The sequence below is a fragment of the Mirounga angustirostris genome, unplaced genomic scaffold (genome assembly GCF_029215605.1).
Source record: "Mirounga angustirostris isolate CCGP_5_RB_7025 unplaced genomic scaffold, mMirAng1.0.hap1 SCAF_7, whole genome shotgun sequence".
Lineage (NCBI taxonomy): Eukaryota > Metazoa > Chordata > Mammalia > Carnivora > Phocidae > Mirounga > Mirounga angustirostris.
Window position 1 is genome coordinate 128,984,966 of NW_026991715.1, and position 15,473 is coordinate 129,000,438.

General features: G+C 45.8%; 1 protein-coding gene across 2 annotated transcripts in view; it reads left to right on the top strand.

The window, feature by feature from the left end:
* The first annotated feature begins 3,326 nt into the window (after positions 1 to 3,326).
* The window catches only part of MTMR12 (myotubularin related protein 12), a 69,747-nt gene continuing 57,600 nt past the window's right edge, over positions 3,327 to 15,473 (top strand). For both annotated transcript variants that reach the window (XM_064596810.1, XM_064596811.1), the window contains exon 1: positions 3,327 to 3,559. In XM_064596810.1, coding sequence (XP_064452880.1) covers positions 3,479 to 3,559 — 81 coding nt within the window. In that variant the 5' untranslated portion in view covers positions 3,327 to 3,478. The remainder of the gene's footprint in view (positions 3,560 to 15,473) is intronic.

Genomic DNA, 15,473 nt, shown 5'->3' on the forward strand with positions numbered 1-15,473 from the left:
GCTCCCTGCTCGGCAGGAAGCCTGCTTCTCCCTCTCCCACTCCCCCTGCTTGTGTTCCCTCTCTCGCTGTGTCTCTCTGTCAAATAAATAAATAAAATCTTAAAAAAAAAAAAAAAAAATTTCAAGGTCTAAGGACTTCCATCTGTGTTTATTAATAGATGGAGAATTATTTGACCTCAGCATGACAGGAATTTTTCAATCAGTTGGGAGAGGCTCTCCCAAGGAGATCTGACCCACACCCTAAAGATTAAGTGAAAATATGCTGATAGCTGGAAAACCTTAAGAGCAAGATGGAAACAGATGTTAGTTTATTCTCTGTCCTCATTCCCTTACTGCTTCTTAAAGTATTATTTTTTTTATGAGGCACCTGGCTGGCTCAGTCAGTGGAGGACGTGACTCTTGATTTCAGGGTTGTGAGTTCGAACCCCACACTGGGCATAGATCCTACTTAAAAAAAAAAAAAGAAGTGTGGGTTTTCATCACTGAGTCTAAACTGCTCCTGGAAGCAGCCAGCCTTTCACTCTCTAAAATCTTTCCTTGCTTGCTGGCTATAGTTTCCTGAGGGTGTATGAATGCAGTGGTTGTGTCAAGTGTCCAGAATTATCACACTGCAAACCAATTTGACCATAAATGGATGTTGAAGAGTAGGATCAAGTAATTATCATAATGCAGGATGGCTTGAAGACAGGGAAATTTGGTGCAGTCGATTAAAAATAAAAGCTGTTATTTCTAGTCCCAGGATTGGACTAGAAATTAAAAACAAAAACAAGCAAAAAACAAAAATTCTTTGTTAAACAAAGTTCCACAGCTGGTTATTGGGAGAAGTCACTTTGCTTCTCTTTCTGTGGTGCGGGGGGGTGGGGTGGGGGGGGCAGTTAAATTATGTCCTGCTTGGTAGGATTGTACCAAGACAGCTGTTACCTATTTAGTTCTTGTTGCTTACTGGGCATCACCTGGATCATCTTTAGGCTTCAGAATAATCCCCAACCACCGGGAGATAATTATCACTGCCGTTGCCATCATCCTACATAGAAACAGAGGCACTGAGAGACGAAGTACCTTGCTCAAAGACACAGATAATAAAGGGCATAGGCAGGGCCAGCTACATAATTTGCAGAGATCAGTGCAAAATGGAAATGTGGGGTCCTGGCCAGGGGCAGGGAAGTCAACTACCATTCCCACAGTGTCTGTGCGATCCCCAAGGGGTTAGAACTGCTCTGCCTGGCCACATTTGGTATCTGCATGGGGATGGGCAAGAGGTTCCCACCAGTAGCCATGTTCCTTCCAGTCTCGAGCAAGGATGGTTGTTTACCTCACCCAAAGACACAGGAAGGGGGGGGGTGGGGGCTGTGTCTGACCCCAATCATCTCCCAGTGTCCAGGCACCCATGGGGATGAGAGGTGGATGCAGATGGTGGAATGCAGGATTACCTTCTCACTCCTTCCTAGCAATGAGCTTGCTGCCCCAGCAGCAGTCATGGTATTGGCTGGGGGGGGGGGGGGGGGGCAAGGTGCTAGGGGAGTGAGCACCAGAGAAGTGGGGAGAGGATGTGAGGCGGGACTGTGTAGGAAATAAGGCTCCAAGACCCCTGGGCTTGTTCCATCGGCCCATCAAACTTCACTTAAAAAACATAAATTCAAGATAAAACGATTAAGAATTTCAAGGTTGCAACTGCTGAGCATTAAACCCCAAACACTTCTAAGTGCCAGCCCTGCATGACTGCACTAGTTGCATGTCCAAGAAGCCAACCCTGGCCATAAGTACCCAAGCTAACATACCTTGGTGGAAGACCATGGAAATCCCAAAGTTCTTTGAAAAGTAAGAAAGTAAAAATTTGCCCTGTCACTTCACTTTGAAAGTAAAAACGGCTGTAAAAGAAACTGATATTTTAGTCTGAACAAATAACTTCATTCCTCAACACCTCCCTGAAGAGTGTCTTTCTTTATGAAGCCTGACTTGGCCTTCTCAAACAGAATTGATGGCTTTCAATTATCCTCTCTCCTAATTTGCATAATCACAATGTTAAGAATTGGGGCTTTGGAATCAGACAAACGTGGCTTGGAATCCTAGCTCTGTCAGTGAATAGTTGTGAGACCCGGGCAAATTACTTGCATCTATTGTCTCCCCTGAAAAACCAGGATAATGCTACTTAACTGTGGCTCCAGGGCCGCCATTACTGATAGGCTTCCATCTAACTGGAAATGCGGCTACAGGACTTGTCCTGAAACTAAGTTTGCAAAAGTAAGCACATTGGTTTCCACTTAGATTTTATGTTTATTTGGCTTTGGGGAGGGATGCTCATGGAGATGAAGAGGGTAAAGAGCATTAGTCACAGTGCCTGACACCAAACAAATCAACTGCAAATATTTATTCGTTTTTTTACACTGGACTCACTTTCTCGAGAGCGGGGTCCTGTCTTATTCACTTGTGTCTAACACAATGCCTGGCACCAAATGTGAAATTAAAATGAATTTCCTTTGCAATTTTCACTAAAAATGAGGATTTTATCGGTAACTTAGAAAAGTGGGTAAGTCTCTTAAGGGCTTTTACTATTCTGATATAACACAAAGAAACAAAAAAAACAGTGGAAAAATGAGGTCGACAGGCCTTTTATGGTCAAACATTCAAACCTGTTCCTAAGTGCCTGTTAACAGTGATTTGTCTCGGGACGCCTGGGTGGCTCAGTTGTTAAGCGTCTCCCTTCAGCTCAGGTCATGGTCCCAGGGTCCTGGGATCGAGCCCCGCATGGGGCTCCCAGCTAAGCAGGAAGCCTGCTTCTCCCTCTCCCACTCCCCCCTGCTTGTGTTCCCTCTCTCGCTGTGTCTCACTCTGCCAAATAAATAAAAACAAACAATGATTTGTCTCATCTTTGCCTGCATTTAAAATTAATAAACCTGGACGTCAATCTGGAACTCATTCGGAGGATTTCGATACAACCACACTTTTCAAAGTTTTAAACCAAAACAGCAAGGGGAAGAGATTGACCGCAATGAACCACTGCTCACAACTTTGGGACCGTAGGATCGCTGGACGACAGCGACATTCTTGCTATCCAATCTCCGGGGCGTCCGGAAAGAACGCTCTTTGGATTGGTCAGAGGAAACATCTCTCCAGGTTCATTCAAGAAGTAGCTTGGCGTGGGGCTAGGCCGGCAGCGCCATCTGCCCAATCAGAGGAAGGATGAGGCGGGCTTTGCCGGAGTGGAGCCTATCTCCGGAGGCGAATCTCGCCCGTCGGACCCGCCTGCCGCGAGCGGAGGGGGCGTGGTCTCGGCCGCGGGCTCCCGACTCCCAGGGCCCGCGCGCGGAGTGGGCGGGGCGAGCGGTGTCAGCGGCGGAGCCGGATGCGGGCGTCGCCGCGGCCGGGGCGGCCCGGGGGATGGGCGGAGCCCCAGCCGCCAGTGCTGGTGGCCGCCGCCGCTGCCGATCCCGAGCGGACGCCTCTGGTCCCGCGCGTCGCTGCTTCCTAGGGCGGCGGTATGCTGGGGAAAGGGGTAGTCGGCGGTGGCGGCGGCACCAAGGTGCCCAAGCCCTCCTTCGTGTCGTACGTGCGCCCTGAGGTGAGGGGGCGCCGTGCGGGCGGGGCGTCGGGCTGGAGCTGCCGGGGTGAGGGGCGCCGGGAGCCCCCTCCCCGCTGCTGGGAGGGCCGCGGGCGCTTCCTGTGCGTGTGCGGGAGGGGAGCCGGGCGGGGTGAGGCCCTCGGGGGCGCGCTGGGAGCTCGCGCGGGCTGAGGTGGGGACCTCCGGCGCGGGCAGGCAGGTGCCGGAGCGCCGGGCCCGGTCGCCGGCGACTAGGTGGAGGGGCCCGAGCCGGGAAGGTGCTGCGGCCCGGGCCGCCCCTGCCTACCTTGGCGTGGAGCTGGGGTCCTGGGCACCGCGGGAGGGGAAGGGCTGCGCGCTCCGGACCCCCGTGGGGACCTGCCCAGAGCCCGCCGCCTGGGTGGGTCTGCCCTGCCCCTGGAATTTCTCAGTTGAGGTCTTCTGAGCTCGCCTGCTGCTTGATGCCGGGGCGGGATACCGTGCACCGCCTCCCGCCTCCCATCAGCAAGCAGTGCAGCTTTCTCCCTTGAGAGTTCTCCTGTCATTTCTTCCCCTTTTCATTTCACCCCCTCTTGCCTTCCCCTGGAGTTTTACTGTTCAGTTCATTCATTCATAAAATATTCATTAAAACAGCTCCTTCACTGTTCTGAACTCTTGGGATATATACATCGTGAACAAAACAAAGATCCCTGCTCTCCTGGCGCGTATTTGAGGGAGAATGGAGTGAACAATAAGTAAAATATAAGTAAATTACATGGTTATATTAGAAGGTGATAAGTATCAGGGGAAAAGGAAAGGCACCATTTTCCTCCTTGCCACAGTGGCATTTGAGCAGATTTGAAGGGTGTTTGGGGTCTGAGGGAAGAGTAGTGCTGGTAGAGGGAAGTCTGGAGTGTTGGGGGCGCATCAAGAAAGTCAGCCCTGGGGCGCCTGGGTGGCTGTTGATTAAGCGACTGCCTTCGGCTCAGGTCATGATCTTGGAGTCCCGGGATCGAGTCCCGCATCGGGCTCCCTGCTCAGCAGGGGGTCTGCTTCTCCCTCTGACCCTCCTCCCTCTCATGCTCTCTGTCTCATTCTCTCAAATAAATAAAAATAAAATCTTTTTTTTTTAATTTTTTTAAAAGATTTTATTTATTTATTTGAGAGAGAGAATGAGAGAGAGCACAGGAGAGAGGGGAGGGTCAGAGGGAGAAGCAGACTCCCTGCCGAGCAGGAAGCCCGATGCGGGACTCGATCCTGGGACTCCAGGATCATGACCTGAGCCAAAGGCAGTCGCTTAACCAACTGAGCCACCCAGGCGCCCAAAAATAAAATCTTTAAAAAAAAAAAAAAAAAGCCCTGAAGAAGCCTAGTAGGTGAGGGGGAGAGTCGCAGGAAACCAGGTTAGAGAGGTCATAGCTTGTAGGCCATCCTGAGGACTTCTTGAGCAATAATTCCAACCCAGGTACCTAATGAAATGCATTCTTATTTTGGATTCCTGAAGGTTTTTCCTGCTCCTCTTCCCAGTACTTTAAGCAGCAATGTGCAGGAGTACTATCAAACTCATTGTCTTCAGCTGTCTTCCCACCCCTGTAAAGCAAAGGCAGGTGAGCTGTGGATGAGCGGTCTTGATCAGGGACTGCTTCTATAACACCACCTGAGGCCAGAAGCCTTTATACACACATCTTCAAATTTGTGTTTTCTCTAGTTGAGAATACTTTTGAAATAGGTTTTATTTTTAGTCCTAATTTGAAAATAAAAACCACTTCCTCCTTAGATCCTTGATAAGGAGTCAGGGTCATCTTGCATTTTCAGCAGGCTTCCCTTGTATGGTGGGTACGTAATGTCGGTTTCTCTTTGTGTCTTTTTGATTGAGCCCTTGCTGAAACACAACTGATCTTTAACCTTTCCTCTTCAGTGAGATTAAACTACAAATGGAAAGTCTTCTGAAATGTGGCCACAGTTCAAGAATGTTCAAATTTTTCATCCACCAAGTGCACATGTTGTAATTAGACATGTTTTCCCTCTTTGCCCACAGTGCCTGATATATTTCCTTTGAGGGATAATTAGGGAAGGGGAGTGGTTCAGTCCCAAAATGATCACATTTTTCGGATCCTTATAGTTGGCAGTTTTGTTTTCTTGCAGTGAAATAGTGCTGTGTAGACACTATGTTTCTTTGTTGTAATCTGTCTCTAAAAATATTTTGAACGGAGGGAAGGGCTCTGACCTAAATTGCTTACAGTTTTTAAAAGATAAAGGTATGAGCGGGTGAGAAAGCAATTTGTTTTTATTTTTTAAAGATTTTATTTATTTGAGAGAGAGAATGAGACAGAGAGAGAGAGCACGAGATGGGGGAGGGTCAGAGGGAGAAGCAGGCTCCCCGCCGAGCAGGGAGCCCTATGTGGGACTCGATCCCGGGACTCCAGGATCATGACCTGAGCCGAAGGCAGTCGCTTAATCAACAGAGCCACCCAGGCGCCCCAAGAAAGCAATTTGTTTTTAAATGTATAGCTTTTGCTAGATATCATATTATTGGAAATTGACGTGAGCAGCTTTGCGGAGTAGCTTATATACCTCTGAGAATACTGTGTCTGGTAACCTCTTGGCTCACTCAGGAGGAGGAGTCCCTCAGAACACTTTTCTGGACTGCCATTAGGTTTCTACTCCTTTCCTTCATATTGCTTTCATCTTTACTGCATTTGGTGTATGTCTTCCTCTCATTTCTCTTCATGCGCTTTGCTTTTGTTAGCTGGGAAATCGCAGGTTTCTCAGGCACCTTTCTGCTGGTAGGTAACTGAGCTGCCAGAACAATCCTCACGCCTTATGATGTGGTGATACCTGTGCCTGGTGATAACTTGTTGGCTGATCAGATCTTGGAAGGCTCAACAGTGGCTTTCTTCAGTATGCCAGAATCTGTCAAGAGTCAGCACTTTGTGTTAAAAACAGTAGCGCTTTACTGGATAAAATAGTTGAAGATGATGCTTTTAAATATGATGGCTTATTTTTTTTCTTGTGATTAGAAAGGATTGACATCTGTCATTGATTCTAAGTCAGTGAATGTGAACCTTAAAATCCTGAACTGTAGTTTAGGACCTTTGGTCATGTTTTGTGAACTCTACCCAGGGTTACAAATCAGTAGAGCTTGTAAGGGGGAAGCCAGTGGCTCTGGAAATTGAGGTGAATGGGAGGGAGAGAGCTGGGTCATTCTTGGTGGTACCAGATGGCTGGTACCTAGAAACATCTCAGCGTCACCACCCCAGGTTAGTCCCAGACAAACAATGGAAAGGACCTTGTGCCTCTGTGCAAGGGAACCACTGGGTGCCTAGCTCCCCTTCAAGGAGGCATTTGGTTATAGTTTGGAAGCCAGATCCATTTTTCTTGCTAAATAAAACACCTGATTATTATTTCAGAAGCTGTAAGTGTTCATTATAGAAAAATGAGAAAATATAGATTTGCAAAGAATTTTTTATTTTATTTTTTAAAAGATTTTATATTTATTTGATAGATAAAGAGCACAAGTAGGCAGAGAGGCAGGGAGAGGGAGAAGCAGGCTCCCCGCCGAGCAGGGAGCCCGACACTGGGCTTGATCCCAGGACCCTGGGACCATGACCTGAGCCGAAGGCAACCACTTAACCGATTGAGCCACCCAGGCGCCCCGCAAAGAATTTTTTAAAGAAAAATTATAAGCAACTCAGAGTATACCTTGTCAGATATGTGTGTAGGTGTATGCATATGTTTTTTCTAAAATGGGTTTAATATTGCTGATCATATTATTTGTAATCTACCTTTTCACCAGAAATCTATATTGTAAATGTCTTTCCATGTCTGTTGTTAACCTATAATGTCATTTTAAATTAGACCCATTTTCCACAACAGAAACACTGTGATAGGGAGATGTTAGGTAGCATAAAAAACCAAAGAAAGTGTGATTTTTTTTTTTTTAAGGATTTTATTTATTTTGAGAGAGCGAGCACGCACGTGAGACAGAGGGTGGAGGGATGGGCAGAGGGAGAGAGAATCTCAAGCGGACTGCACACCCCAGTGTGGAGCCCGACCCAGGGCTTGATCTCATGACCCTGAGGTCATGACCCGACCTGAAATCAAGAGTCAGGTGCTTAACCAGCTGAGCCACCCAGGTGCTCCGTGATTTTTTTTTTTTTAAGTTTATTTATAATCTTTACACCCAACATGGGGCTTGAGCCTCGAGATCAAGAGTCGCATGCTCTACCAACTGAGCCAGCCAGGCACCCTTATTTATAGATTTTTAGATTTGGGAGAGAATTTAAAGATAATCTGCTCCACCACTGTACTCTTCCTCTGTAATACAGATATGGAAACGAGGCCCTGCAAGGTTAAATGTCCTGCCCAGCGCCACAGAAGTTTTGCAGTCCAGAGATAAGAACTGTCTCCTGGAGATAGCAGTGCCTGTGACTAAGCTAGGCCCACGGGAGCTTAGGAAAGGTTTTTATGTAGATGTGGGAAGAAAAAGCAAGAAAAGAAATGAAGATTGAGGAAGGATAAAAAAAATCCAGATTTAAAGAGCCAATTTTTTCTTTTCATTTATCCCTCAGGGGAAAGAATGCATTTGATTGCCTAATCTTGATTTAAGGCTGTATCTTTTCATGGAGAGAAGTGAACTGATCTATGATCTGGTTTTTCCAAGAGAGAAAAGCTGGGGTATATATCAAAATAATACAGTGAATAATTACTAATATTTATTAGGCACTTCTGTGTCCCAGGAACTGTACTTATTTCATCCTTTCAACTATCGTATGCAGTGGATACTATTACTTCCTTTTGAGTGTTTAGATGTGGAGAGACCCAGTGAAGTTAGTACCTTGCTCAGGGTCACAGCCAACAAGAGGTGGTGCCAGGATTTAAATTTGGGCAGTCTCATTCCGGCGCTGTTCTTCCATCCTTACATTTATGAATGCAGGTAATATTATTAGTGAAACATGCATGTAGTCATGACTGGTGTTCACACACTAAAGTGTTTTCTCATTCATGGTCTCTAGTAGCAGTTTCCTTCTTGGCTTTTGTTACTTTCTCCGCCAGGTGACTGTGAGCGGATACAGGGCCCCTTGGAGATACAGGGAATTCATTCAGCAGATACTTACTTAGCACCTGCTAGTACCAGGCACTATTCTAGATGTTGGGGCTACAAAGCAGATGAAATGATTGAGATGATTTTTTGGTGGAACACTGCTGTGGATTACTAACTTTGATGACTTAGCCATAACTAGAAGACATTGGCTTATCCTAAAACAGATATCCTTGCTCAGTCCTAGCAATAAAAAATACCTTTAAAGGCAAACTCTAGATCCATCACTTTTTTAAAGTCTCTTTTTTCCATTCCAAACTAATTTTTTGATGGCAGAATTTTCTCTTGGAGCTTAGAGGTCATTGACAGTGATGAAAGGACATCAAAAGTTCTTCCTAAAATGATCACTTTCTTAGCTGTGGCTTTAGCCTGATGATCTCTCCAAAGCTTCCGCTTTTTCTCTCCTGCATGTGCTTCCTGCGGCATCTCCCTGGATCCTCTCCAATACCACTCAGCTTCTGCAGATGGAGCATCAGAAGATGTCATGAGGCAATATCGAGACACTTCCTGCAGCCTGATCAAACCTGATACAAACACCCTCTGTCTTAGAACCCAATGCTCTTTTGCACCCTACTTCCCTCTCTGATGTTAAAACCAGGGCTGCCATCAAAATCTTAGGCTGAGGACAATCCATACTTAGAAATTTAAAGTTCTAGATTTTTCTCTGAACATCTTCAACAGAATGTTTGATGTTCTTGGAATACTTCCACACTGTGTAATAGTGTTCTTTAGTGAGAATTGGATTTTCAGAGGCTAAAGCTTTAAAAAAAATTTTTTTTTATTTTTAATTTTCTTTATTTTTGATGGGGGAGGGGCAGAGGGAGAGAGAATCCTAAGCAGGCTCCATGCCCGGCACATCTCAATCTCACGACCCTGAGATCATGACCTGAGCCAAATCCAGTCGGTTGCTTAACCAGCTAAGCCACCCAGGTGCCCCAACCAAAGCTTTTTTTTTTAAGATTTATTTATTTTAGAGACAGCGCGCGTGTGCGCGTGCCTGCATAGGCAGGGAGGAGCAGAGGGAGAGAGAAACCCAGGCAGACTCCCTGCTGAGTATGGACCCCGATGTGGGGCTGGATCCCATAACCCCGAGATCACAACCCAAGCCAAAACCAAGAGTTGGACGCCCACTGGCTGTGCCACCCAGGTGCCTCCAAAGCTTCTTTTTAATTACCTTAAAAGATGTATACTTATTTTTATGATAAAGACAATATTAAAAAAAGACAACATAGCAAAGTTACAAACATCAGAGGTTAGAAAAATAAAATTACCATCAATTATGCTACCTCAACCTAAGCAATTAGGTCCATTGTTTAGGATGTTCTTGCTTTGTCTGTGTCTGTATCTCATATGGTTGCAAGCATAATATATATGTGTAAAGATGTATTTGAAGGTAGTACTGCCGACCTGTCCCAGTAGAGCATACACTTTGAGTTGTTTTTCCCCAGGAAACCACGCTTAGTGTCTCATAAGTTACACTTGTGACTTCTGATGTGTTTTTGGGAGTCAACAAGAACAGTGGGTTTGCAGTTTAATGAATCATTTAAAATAAAGCTCTTGAGATAGGTTGGGAGGTAGGGTTGAACTGGAATCTTATAACCTCTAATCTATTGCTTTGGGAGGATGAAGGGGGGAGGTAAAAATGGACAGGGACTCTGGAGTGGAGTGAAGCTGCTCAAGAGCTGGAAGGACCACAGGGCCTCCTCCTTTCCTTAGTCCCCTCTACGTGCCTTCAGGGGCACAGCTCTAGGGAGAGCAAACAACCACTGGTTACAGCTGTGAGTAAGGCCAGTCCTTTAAGCCTTGGTTGTATTTCTTCCTGGAAAATGAGAATAGTAATATCATCTGATAGGTAGATGTGAACATGTATGCATATTAAATGTGATTATGCAAATCCTTAGCAAAGTACTTGGCACATGGTTAGGCTTCAGTAGATGTGGGCTACTGTTGTTATTATTCAGAAGTTGTGGGTCAGGGCCACTTGGATGGTTTCAGAAAGTGCTTAATCAATAATCTTAGAATACAGAAATCTTTCCCAGCTAAGGTATTAACAAAAGTGGAGTATTTAGTTGTTGTGGTTGTTGCCATGGTATCATGCCAGGAAAGCTCACTGTGTGGTAACTCTTTCTTAGAGTATTTTTCACTATCTCTAAAAGTTTCTTTTCCTCTCTTCTTTGTTCCTTTATACATTTGAGAATGATAAGATTATATTTAAAATTCCAACCTAAAGAGAACACTTACTAGTTGACTTTTTTCATTGTTAACATTTGGCCTTTGACCTTTTGCTAGTTTCATTCTGTGGCCCTGTTTTCCCTCTTCCCTCATTTCCTTTTTTTTTTTTTTTCCTTTTAAGTAACCTCTGCCCCCAACATGGGGCTTCAGCACACAACCCTGAGATCAAGAGTTGCAGGTTCTATCGACTGAGCCCGTTAGGTGCCCCCATTGTCCCTCATTTCTAATGACTCTGTCATAGGCCAAATTTTGTCCATTTATCATGTCTGTTCAGTGATTGACTTAAGATATGAGTAAGTAAAATCAAATTACTTCTGGGAGTAATAACTTTTTATTTCAATGGCACTTGCATGGCCATGCTGTTTCAATTTCATATGTAAATACTTTTCCTAAAATAATATCATAACTTTTCCCTCCTGTGCCCCTGTCCTTCATCTTTCCCTGTAGACATTACTTGGGGAGCAGCCTTTTGGAGGTGGCATCTTAGCCCTCAGTTGTTTGCTTTTGGGGAAGGGAGGGTCTTCAGCCTCAAGAAAAGCAGGACTTGTGTATGGAAGCCCTAGCCACGGTTGTGAAATATTTTGAAGTCTACCTCCCCACCCCCTTTTTAAAAAAATTTATTTTTAAGTAATCTCTACACCCAACGTAGGGCTCCAACTCACACCCCCCAGCTCAAGAGTCACGTGCTCTACCAACTGAGCCAGCCAGGCACCCCAGTCTACCTTTCCCTATGACAGATTGCCACCCCCAATTTCAGACGATGGTCCTGAGCTGCTGGGCTTTTTGCTTTTCTTGCTAAGAGAGTTCTAAAATTCCTGAGGATACTTTAAAGGGAGTGAGCCCAGTTTTGGAATGAAAAATCTCACTGTGTTCCTACCTTTTCTTTAGACATAAAATTGAATTCCTGTTTTGCTTTAATCTCTAGAGATCTACTTCCAGTGTGATTTTACCTCTCATAGAGTTATTTTCCTCAGCTGTAACATTGGATGACCATGTTCCCTGCAGGCTTATTTTGCACTTGCGAAGAAATAACCCTGTCTGCCCAGTTCAGAACCTGACACATAGTGGGTCCCCAACAACCGCTGGATGCTGTTATTATTAATAGTAAGTTGAATTGGGAGAATTCTTGATCGTGGACCTACCATTTGCTCTGCATTAGAATTAGGAATGTGAAAAAACAGTCTGTGCATGCAGGAGGCTCACATCCTGTTAGAGAGACAGCACGTCAGCAGATGGGTGCTGCCTGGTTAGGAAGGAGGAGTGCACGGAGGGCCCACGGCAGCATCTGGCCTCCTTTGAAGGCTGTGTAGGACTTGGAAAGGGCAGTGTAAGAGTGGGTGCTAGTGTGGGGAGGCGGGGATGATGTAGTGGGCAGGCAACAGAGGCAGCTCAAAAGGCGCATGGGCATGTCGGGACCAGGTGGTCGGAGCATCTGTCTCATACCTTATATAAGGCGTTGATGGGGGGTGGTGCAAGGCAGCTAAGTCCTGAAAAGTAGAATCCAAGGGGTGCTGCTAGGATGTGCGGGATTGTTTTCTGCTTTCTGTGGTTGCTGCTTTACCATTAAGTCAGCGTGGCCCTTTGCGAGGCTGCAGGCGCCTTCTCATCTGCCCCTGGTTCCTGCTGCTCCAAGGCCACAGAGAAGCTCCTGCTCCGAAGCTTTTAGCTCCTCGCCAGCTATTCAGCTGACCTAATATTTATATAGTAGTGGGGTGGGGGGGGGTGCACAGAAGGCAACGCCATGTGTTTTTGCAGCTGCTGTTAGTCCCATCAGTTCGCTGAAAATGATGAGCTTCGGCCAGCCCTGTAATTGCCACCTGCCTCTCTAGCGCTCATACACATTCCAGTGCTGCCCTCTTTACTTGCAATGTAATGTGCTTGTTTTTTTTTTAAATTTTATTATGTTATGTTAGTCACCATACATTACATCATTAGTTTTTTGTAATGTGCTTGTTAAGAGCATGGCTTTGGAATTAGAGCTCTGCTACTTGCCGCATGGATTTGGTCTGGGTATTTAACTTCTCTGAGCCTCGGTTTCCTCATCTATGAAATGGCAATAAAAATAATAGTATCGGGGCATCTGGGTGGCTCAGTCGGTTAAATGTCTGCCTTCAGCTCAGGTCATGATCCTGGGTCCTGGGATCGAGTCCCGCATCGGGCTCCCTGCTCAGCGGAGAGCCTGCTTCTCCCTGTCCTTCTCCCTCTCCCTCCACTCTGCCTTCTTGTGCTCTCTATCTCTCTGTCAAATAAATGAATAAAATCTTTAAAAACTAAAAAAAAAAAATCCAGATGCTTTAAAAGAATAATAATGGTATCTAGCTCCTAAGATTGTTGTCTTTTTTTTTTTTTTTAAAGATTTTATTTATTTGACAGAGCACGGGGAGTGGCAGGCAGAGGGAGAAGCAGGGCTCTGCAACAAGCAGGGAGCCCGATGCAGGGCTTGATCCCAGGACCCCAAGATCATGACTTGAGCTGAAGGCAGAGGCTTAACCGACTGAGCCACCCAGGCACCCCTCAAATAAATAAATCTTTAAAAAAAAAAAAAAACCTGGGGTGCCTGGGTGGCTCAGTCATTAAGCGTCTGCCTTCGGCTCAGGTCATGATCCCGGGGTCCGGGGATCGAGCCCCACATTGGGCTCCCTGCTCAGCAGGAAGCCTGCTTCTCCCTCTCCCACTCCCCTGCTTGTGTTCCCTCTCTTGCTTTCGCTCTCTCTGTGTCAAATAAAGAAAAGCTTAAAAAAACAAAAACAAAAAAAACCAACCTAATTTGCACAAGGAAATTCTTTTCTTTTTAAACACTGTTTCTTTGAGGAACTTTTTAAAAAATACACTGTCCCAAGTCCTGCTTTAGAGATTCAGATATGTCTTAGGGGCAGAGAAGGGTGCAGGGGGGGGTTGGGGGGCACCTGCTGTAGGAATCTGCATTTTTTCTGGTGACTATGATCTCTTCCCTCATCCCCTGTTGAGAACTGTTTCAAATGAAGTCATGGAGGAAACCCAAATAGAGAAAGAAAAGTGAGCGGAGGAGTTTAGTGGGAAAAGAACCTGGCGAGGGAGCACTTCAGAAGGCCGGAGCAATGTTAGCCTCTCTGCGCTCTCTGGTCTTGCCTAACTGGCATTCTCCCTCTCTTTTTGTACATCGTACGGACTGTCCATACATAGCTCTGGGTTCTTGGTTGCTACAGTTGAGCATCTATTCTCTACTGATGTATAATTGCTCCACATCTACGGGTCTTCTTTCTCCAACAGAACTGTAAGCTCCTTGAGGGCAGGGCTGTAGTGCCACTGAGTGTGGCCTAGTGGAAGTCAGGGTAGATTCATAGAGCATTGTGGCCATCCCAGGAGGGGGCCTCAGAAGCTTGCTGGTGGGAGCATCATTCTGAGGCTCTTTTTTATTTCTCCTGGAGAGTGATTTGGATGGCTGAGGTGGAGAGCTGTGGTAGGCCTTTAGTGTGGTTGCTGACTCTGTTCTTGGTCTTTATGCCCCAATAGTCATCTGTTAAAGTAATTCTTGTCAAGAAGCATGAATGAGTAATACTTTCACTTCCATTCAACAAATGATGAGCTGTCAAACCAGAGTGAGGGATTTAATTTGAGTCTTAGTGAGCAGTTACTTTCTTCCTTTAAAAAAAAAAAAATCGAGGCGCCTGGGTGGCTCAGTCGTTCAGTGTCTGCCTTCGCCTCCGGTCATGATCCCAGGGCCTTGGGATCGAGTCACACATCGGGCTCCCTGCTCCTCGGAAAGCCTGCTTCTCCCTCTCCCACTCCCCCTGCATGTGTTCCCTCTCTTGCGGTCTCGCTCTGTCAAATAAATAAATAAAATCTTTAAAAAAAAAAAAAATCTGAGATAAGGGGAAAAAGCAGCCTAAATGTGAAAGGAAGGATTTAGAATGGGCACATGAGTAAATAAGTATTCCTTAGCTGTTAGGGTAATACACTATTAGAGGTTGTTTCTTGTTTCCCTGTCCTAAACACTTGTTACAGTTGAAAGGATACTTGATGGTATTATTTTGTAATAGGAAAAAAGGTTTTTTTTTTTAAAGATTTTATTTATTTATTTGAGAGAGAGAATGAGAGAGAGCACAGGAGAGAGGGGAGGGTCAGAGGGAGAAGCAGACTCCCTGCCGAGCAGGAAGCCCAATGCGGGACTCGATCCAGGGACTCCAGGATCATGACCTGAGCCGAAGGCAGTCGCTTAACCAACTGAGCCACCCAGGCGCCCAGGAAAAAAGTTTAAGATTGGTAGTTACCTAGGGCTAGGAGTGGGTTCGGAGGGTTGGTGTCAGGGAGAATGCTAACGGGTACCATGCTAATGGGTACCATGTTTCTTTTAGGTATGATGAAAATATTCTAAAATTGATTGTGGTGATAGTTGTACAACTCTGAATATACTAAACACCATTGAATTCTGCACTTTCTTTTTTTAAAGATTTTATTTATTTATTTGACAGAGACAGTGAGAGAGGGAATACAAGCAGGGGGAGTGGGAGAGGGAGAAGCAGACTTCCCGCTGAACAGGGAGCCCGATGTGGGACTTGATCCTAGGACTCTAGGATCATGACCTGAGCCGAAGGCAGCCGCTTAACGACTGAGCCACCCAGGCGCCCCTGAATTGTGCACTTT